Genomic DNA, 8,699 nt, shown 5'->3' with positions numbered 1-8,699 from the left:
TATTCCTTATTAAGGGAAAAATGATAAAAAAATGTTTTTGGTATTTTAAGTATCTAAAAAACAGGTTTTTGACTTTGTTGCCTGTGAGCAACACTATGCATTTACGTACAATACATAATTATTTATTACATTTAGGATTATCATAATATAGGTACACATATATATCCTGGGAAATTTTATTATTTATTGATTAATTGATCTAAGACCCTATTAGACCTAATTGACTGACTTGTCAATTACAAAACAAAATAAAAAGCATATCAAAAAATAGAAATAAAAAAAAAAAAATAATTGTAAGCTCTTAGATATAAACATAAAATAAAAATTGAATTGACTGACCTGTCAAAATGTAACAAACCAAATAAAATAATATAAACAACAAAAACATAATGAATATTTTTTAAAATCATAAAACATACTACCTTATGCATTATAACTAACACCTAAACACCTAATACCTAAATTGTATAAATAACAAGTTGATATAATAATAATTATAATAATATTTTTATGTTGTATGCCATTTAGTGAAACATGTTAGTCCTTTGCCACAACATAAACTAACTTGACATTTTCCACACATCATATAAGTAATACCTTTACAGCCTGGTTTCTTACATCTTGTTCTCTTACTATTGTCTACTGGCCAGTGATCTATTCTATCAGTCCTTACATCTTTTGGTGGTGCATGTTGTCCTATTTTAGTGCCCATTTTAGCTTTTTTTGTAATACCTTCTTGCACATCATTAGTTGGACGTCCACGTTTTGGGGTATAAGTACCAATTTTACATAGAGATACAGCTAGTTCTTCTCTAAATTTTACCAAGGGAAGCACAGTATTGTTTCCTTTTTGTTTTTGAATTCTTTTATGTAGAAGCCAAGAGTTAACTATAGTAACATCCAATAGGTGATAGAAAACTCTAATGTACCATTTTCTACTTCGCATCTTTATCTTATGACGTCCCAGCAACCCATCTAATAAATCAACACCACCCATATGTTTGTTGTATACCTGTATTATATTTGGACAATCAACCTCAATCCTTTTTTTTTGCTTCCTATCAAACCTACTGACTTTTACAACAGGTTCTACAGCAGCAAATGTTGATAGCAAACTAACGATTTTTGTGTCTTTCCAAGTGACAGCTACAATGTCTGTACCTAAAACATTTGATAAACAATGGGCAGTAGTACCCCTAGGTTGTTTCATCAAAACGGAATCATCTGGCAACTTAACATTTTTTAACCTATTTCTCCTAACAGTACCTAAAGATAATATATTATTTTTTTTTAAATACACCAACAGTGGTAAAGTGGTATAGTAGTTGTCAAAAAATAATTTAAAATTTTGGTTTTTAGGTATAGCTCTACTAAGGCGCACAACAACATTTGCACTAGCCCCTAAGTCTGGCTCACTTGCTTTTCTACCTTCACTATTATTCTCCTGACCTGCAAAAAATTCAAAATTATATGCAAAACCTGAAGCACCACTAAGAACAAAAAACTTATAGCCCCATTTATGAGGTTTATTTGGCATATAAACTTTATATGAATTTCGTGCTTTAGTACTGCATATTTGTTCATCAACTGCCAAGTTTTCTTCAATTGGTATGCTACTAAACCTTTTAATCAAGGTTTCAATTAGTGGTCTGATTTTATATATTTTGTCTCTATCAGGGCCGGTAGAAGCTAATAAATTATCATTGAAATGAAGATTGGCTCTTATTTTTTCAAATACATTTACACTCATTGTGTTCTTTATTTGGTCATTGCCTAACACCGAAGACCAATAATTTCTAATATTTGATGTAGTTACTACACTCATAATTGTAAGGACACCAATATATTTTTGCAAATCTTCATTATTAATTTTTAAGGGGTTGCTAGAGTTCTTCTGTACGCCATATTTATAAGTCTCAGAACATATATGATCCATTAAATCATTTGTAAAAAAATATTTAAATATTTGAAATGGTGTTTCTAGTTCTAGTATGTCATTCGGTAAATCAGAATTACCAAGAAAATTTGTATCTATAACAGGAAAATTACCCTCAGTCCAAATAACATTTTTTATTTCAATTGGTGGAATAGAATGGGCTGGTGAAATGGAAGAAGCTGGTGCGATGTGTCTAATGGGTTTGACTGTTGTTCGGGACTGCCTATTTTTTTTATGATTTGTAATATTTTGTGTTGTGGGAATGATGAGTGGTTGAATGGATGTCGAAGGCGATGAGACAATATTTATATTAGAAAAATTACCATTATCTATGTCAGGTTCTACAACAGGGAATTCAACAGCTTCGTCAAGAATAGTGTCAGAACTGAATTGCTGAGATAATAACTCATTGAAGGTTATTATATCTGGTTCATCTAACAAATCTTTAAATTCACTATATAAATCTTCCTGATCATCATCACCGTCACTTTCAAACCCATCTTCAGAACCTGATGGTATATCTAATAAATGCAATATGTACCCATCATCTAATTTTTTCGCCATTATAATAATCACTAAAAACACTAAAAACACATACAAGTAAGAATAATAACGATTTTATAAAATAAACAATAAATACTACGCTTCTACGACGTTGTTACGATAGTCAGTGTTATTGAAATGCCAAATATTGATTATTATTTATTAGATAACGTGACGGGAATGCATAGTGTTGCTCACATGCAACAAAGTAAAAACTGAATTATTGCAATAGTACGAATCGACAAAATGTCAACTATTTTGTACTCACTGTTGTACAACAGTGTAGGAAACATTTGATAATTTTTCCCGAAGGTTTTACATGAAATAACACTGATTTATCGTAATTTGAAAATGCATAGTTTGGGAAAAAAATGTATAATGCTGATAACGAAAAAAAATGTTGAAATATTCTAATTGATCATTAAAGTATTATTAATAGTTTATTATATTCACTAAAAAATGAATATATACTATATTAGATACATGAATAAAAATGTATGGGCATCTTACGAGTAGTATTTTAGATATTAGACGCTATTATACACATTGTTGCTCACAAGCAACACTATGCATTGTAGGGTTATAGTATTTTACATTTTTAATATATCACTAGATCGAGTAGTATTAAATACTGTTAAACGTTTACATATAATATATAGTAGCTGTATTTTTAGTGTTTAGTACATTATTATATTTTGAGTTTATTTTAAATTCTTAATATAATAATTGTAAATACATAAGTATAAGTAATAACTGATTTAATTAATGTCATAATATAAACAAATAAGTAATAAAAAAATTAACATCTAGTTTATTTATTATACAATAACTAGGTATAGCTAATAAATTTAAATTTTTACTGGTTTTTAAAGTGAATGATTTTAGTGAGAGAAGATCGTATTCTTTGCTGCGGTTGACTTATAGTAAGGTTATGATGATGTACTCTTATTTTAAAATAACATTGTAATGACATTTTTATTAGTTGTAATAGATGATTATCTAATGGCGATTGGTCTAAAATATGTTCAGAAATTTCATTAAAAATATTTGTAATTTGTAATTTTGAAGTTGCCTTTATTGTTAAGTATTCAATAATATCATACTTGATTGAAGGTAAAGTTTGTTGGAAAGTCCGAAATGTAATTTCTGCTGTTTTACATAGGTATGTCATGTCTTTTGTTGGTTTTGTTAAGCCTCCTCTGTTTTTAATATCCAGTAAAGATAGTTGTTTTGGAATCATTTTATCATCAGACAATAATTTAAGACACATGTTACAAGTTATTTGTTTGTAAAGCTTTCTTACTACAAAACCCGTAATATATTGAATAACATCATCAACAAACATTAATTCATTATTATAATTAATGTTTTCAAAAGTGTCTGTTTCTTCATAATCTTCTGCACATATCAAGTCTAAGTTTCCAATTCTGTTTTCAATTTTTTTATTTGAACTTACTGTCAAAATTGGTGTGCAGTCCAATACTTGGCAATTAGCTTCTTTTGAAACTTTTAATTCTGTGTGAATTATTAGGCGCTTGTATGCTGCCTCAAACTGAGATGCTGTGGGATTATTATTGAATCCCCCCATAGAACGTATATTTGAAAATAAGATCTCTAAATGATCTTAGCTAATCTTGTATGTGAGAAAAAAATCCAAAGTACCAGTTTTTATAACATCAAAAAAAAAATTCTTTGACACTTTGTAAGCATACAATTAGACCTAAAAATCCAGTTTTTCTTGCCGATTTTATTAATGGCACAAATTTATTTTCTATATTGACTTGAAGACTTTTAATGTATTCTATCGATTCTTCAATGATTGTTAATATATTTTCTTCATCTTTTGCTTTTAATGGTTTTTTGAACTGTCCTTTGGTCAAAAAATTTCTGGTGTTTAGAAAATCAAAAATATTATTAATATTTCTACAAAAAGTAATTGTTGAATTTACATTTTTAAAAGCTTCAAGTTTTAATACATCTGAACAATACAAAAATGCATCAGCAACACTGGAACTAAAAGTTTGACATGCTAATTTAACTTTCATTTTTTCTTTTTGATAGTTTATGTGTCTTGATCTAATTTTTGTTCCACAATGAAGGCCTGTTTTGTCTTGGATGGAAACAAGTTCTTTAAAATAAACCCATTTTATTAACTGACCACTTTTATCATATAATACACCCCAGTTACCTAAAGACGTGTTTCTACTAAGTTTCAACATATGTGCAGGATCTAAAAAAATATGCACTTTCTGTTTTGTTTCTGGGTGAGTAAAATATGATTTAATACAAGGCATGGTAAGGTTTGCTCCTAAGCAAGCTGACATAGAACTATTGGTGGCTGCTCCATCAAATGTTAATATTTTTACACAAACGCCTTTATCATGAACAAAAGATAAAACAGTATTTACTAAATTAGCTTTTTCTTGAGTAGGTATTCAAACCATTTGTTAGAAAATAAGCAATTGGTATTTTCCAGTGTGAATTGATTGCCACCAACAAAAATACTAAGGCTTCCCTAGCTTTTGGCAATCCATCCACTTCATTTGTTTTTATACCATAATTAATATATCCTTGTAATCGTTTACCATTATATTGGATATTTTCTTTTATATACATATCATCCATAATTAGACCACATACAAGTTGCTTTCCTTTTGCCAACATTTCTTCAGATTTAATTTTGATTGCATTTAATGCTTCTGATGTGAAACCCGGGGAGCCATCTATTGTGGAATACCATTTCCGTAATGTACTAGGATGTGGTAGAACTTTATTAAAAGATAAACGTACATAATTATAAGCGGAAGGTGAATAGAAATTTAAAGTTAGAGCAAATGTTCGAAGTTCAGGGGATATTAATTGTTTAGATGATTTTATTTTTAATTGTTTCATTAGGATTTCATTTTCAATATCAGGCAATGTTTCCTGAAATCAATAGTTAATAATATAAGTTATATCATAATATCATTATATATTAACATATGTTAATATATGATATAGCAGAAACATAGACCAACTACTAACTAGCCCAACCTCACAAATATCTAACATTGCTAAATCCTTTGAAAAATAAGTAAAAAAACAACTAGTTAAATGTCAATTACCTTGAACATAATAATCTATTATTATCTTGTATTCAATTTGATTTTTGACCGGTTAAAAACACAGAACAAACAATTGCAATTATACCAATCTATATTGTATTTTTTAATAAGCAAGTTATAATAGTATTTGTATAGTTAAGTATATAAAAAAAAATACATGCAACATTAAACTAAACATTGACTTCAATTTTATAAAATTAAAAATAATAATACCACAAATATGATGGAATAGTTTTAAATTGCTAAAGAACAAGTGAAAAACTTTTTCCAAGGCGAATTAAAACATTTAATAAGTACTACAAAACTACACAGAACATATATATATATATTTTCAATTCAATAGTAAAAACATGGAGATGAGAAAAACAATTTTGAGAGATGAGGTTCTTTTCTTCTCTTAGATGTGTTATTAATTGTTTCATTGTACGTATTTTTTTAATTAAACGACCTTTTTGTTTTTGTAACGTTTTAATTTGCTTTCTCTTCTTAAATAAACAACATTTTTTTGGTTGCATTCAAACATTTTTTCTGTCGCTTTGGACTATTCAGGTCTTCATTAGTAAAATCACCTATGAAACATTTTCTTTTTCTGAAAAAATAATTAAAGAGAAAAACTTGTAAATAATAACGTTCTCTTATAAATGTTAGAATACCTACTACATTCAAAGATACTTTATATTTTATGTGATACTATTTTATAAATATAACAAATCTCAACTTGTTTATAATTCAATCATACCTCGATTTAGCAAATTCTGGAGTTATCAAAGAATTATTCATATTAATTGAATTTGATTTTTCAGGGGTTTCAGGAGATATAGTATTAAATGCATAGTTTCCATCTGATTTACTAATTTTTACTTCGCTATCATGTTCTGGAAGGTCTGTTATAGAGCAAGAAGGTAGATCTTTCTCATCATAAAAACATTCAATTGAACCTATAAATATGTATAACAATAAAAAATTATATTTATGAATAAAATGTTTAAGATATTTACCAGAATCTTCATTGAAATCATTAATAATACTTGGACTAGGAAAAACAACAAACTCTTCCACCTTGTAAATATGTGCCTTTTTAGGATCTGTTATTAATTTTATTTATTAGTTATTAGTATTTACTTTGATTATAACCTACTATTGAATAAATATTTCAACAATACATTGATACATTACCAATTACAACATTAATCTACTTATATACAAACTAATTTTTACACAATACAAGGTGATTCTTTTATCATGAACCACTCATTATTTCAAAAAGTATCACTCCACTCAGGCCATCTAAACTTTAAATACTTATAACTCATAAACTACTCACCCTAAATTAGATTTTTATTAATCAAAATACTTAGAAAAATATTCTGCTTTGGAATATGAAATTAAAACTCTATGTTATCATTCAAAAAAGTAAAAAACTTAAAAAATTATAAGGATAAAAAATATTTAAAAATATAATTTTTTTAATAACATGAAACTTTGTAAAAAAATATTTTCAAAAACATTGGTACTTTTTGAAATAATGAGTGGTTCATGATAAAAGAATCAACCTGTTTACAATATTATATGAATGTAATGCATAAGTGTAAAACATACTTGTATTAAATATACTTGGGATAGCATTTTTTTTTAAAAAAGTATTTCCTAATTTGCCTCGAACCAAATAGTCGGAAACATGAAAATGATCACTGCATACAACACTATATGCTGTAAGTACAAAATTAGGATTTACTTTTTGTATTGCAGCAGTCCAATCTTTACCTATATTGTCTTTTGGTATCCTAAGATAGAGTTTTGAATTAATTATTAACATAGTTATAACTAATTAATTTAAGTAAGTGTTTTACCTATGAAGTTTAATTCCTGGGATTTTAGAATTGTTTGAGCAACCTTTGATAGAACACCAGTTTACCATATTGAAATATTATTATATTAAATAAAACTACTAAATATAATGAATAATAATTATATTATATACGAACATGAATATAAAAGTTACTCTAACACTAGAATTTACTTTAATGTTCATGTATGCGAGTTACGAACGTTCAACGTACAAACTACAAAGCATAGACCTAATTACAACAAAACTGGACGGTCTATCATAGATTAAAATACTAAATGATAAATATGTTTTGCGCGGGTAAATTTTTCTTGGAGTAAAAACCTTATGAGATATTTATCCATGATTGCCCTACGTTCATATCGGCGACACTATATGTTACCAATGCGCAGTCCATCTGTTAATAGGTCTATGATCTGGACACATGGACATAATCATTGAGTGAGTTCACACACGCACATACACGCACACGCGTACACACACACACACACACACACACACACACAAATACATCTAATATAGGTAATATAATATTCAACTTTGTTTTCATAATAGATTGTATATTCGTAAATGTCCCTAGAAAATACTTTCTGAAGATAATGATTTACTATGAAATACAATGGGTTTAGTGTACAGATGGCACCATGTTACGATTATTTACTCAATCGTTTCATGTGTCGCTAAAATAGCTCGTTAACATTCTTAGTAAATCTAAATTCGGTTATCCGATGACTTCAACGTGGTGAATTAAATACAGTCTATTCAAAACATATCATAGTGGTTCAAAATATTTGGAAAAATTAAAAAAAACTAAAACTATAAATTACAGAAAAAAAAATGCAAACAAAAGAAAATTTAAAAAAAATAATATATATACTAATGTTTCAATGTTTTCATAGAGTATAGATTACATATTCTTTTAACTTGAAAAAATAATAAAATACCTGATTTATATTTATATTTTTTCACACATATCGCTAAACAAAAAAATTAACTGTATAAAAAGTGAATTATATTGTACAGTGTATTCAAATAATCAATCACTGATATTATCTCAGTTTTATATATTTTGAAAATATAAAAAAAACAGTAACTATACTATGAAGTTAACAATGAAAACATAAGTACTAAAAGAAAATAGTCAAAGAACTGATTAGTATTACCGATAATTATGAAGTACCTAAAATTAATTTATAAATATATAGGAAAATATATATTAAAATATAAAAATTGACTAAACTGTGTACCTACAAATCATGAAAAAAAAAAC

At 27.3% G+C, this 8,699-nt stretch overlaps 1 protein-coding gene across 1 annotated transcript; it reads right to left on the bottom strand.

Moving 5' to 3' along the window:
• Positions 1–3,474: 3,474 nt before the first annotated feature.
• LOC103308755 lies at positions 3,475–4,067 on the bottom strand. The gene is made up of 2 exons (XM_008182750.1): positions 3,583–4,067; positions 3,475–3,493 (listed from the first exon to the last, which is right to left on the bottom strand). The coding sequence occupies exons 1-2, from the start codon at positions 4,065–4,067 to the stop codon at positions 3,475–3,477; spliced, it is 504 nt and encodes a 167-aa protein (XP_008180972.1).
• Between the last annotated feature and the right edge of the window lie 4,632 nt (positions 4,068–8,699).

The sequence above is a fragment of the Acyrthosiphon pisum genome, unplaced genomic scaffold, assembly GCF_005508785.2.
Source record: "Acyrthosiphon pisum isolate AL4f unplaced genomic scaffold, pea_aphid_22Mar2018_4r6ur Scaffold_20655;HRSCAF=21732, whole genome shotgun sequence".
In the NCBI taxonomy this organism is placed as follows: domain Eukaryota; kingdom Metazoa; phylum Arthropoda; class Insecta; order Hemiptera; family Aphididae; genus Acyrthosiphon; species Acyrthosiphon pisum.
The sequence above is the reverse complement of the archived record's forward strand: the minus strand, read 5'-3'. Positions and strand labels throughout refer to the sequence as shown.

What these genes read in the sequence shown, in the direction of transcription:
- LOC103308755 (XM_008182750.1), bottom strand. Translation starts at nt 4,067, where the DNA reads ATGGGGGGATTCAATAATAATCCCACAGCATCTCAGTTTGAGGCAGCA.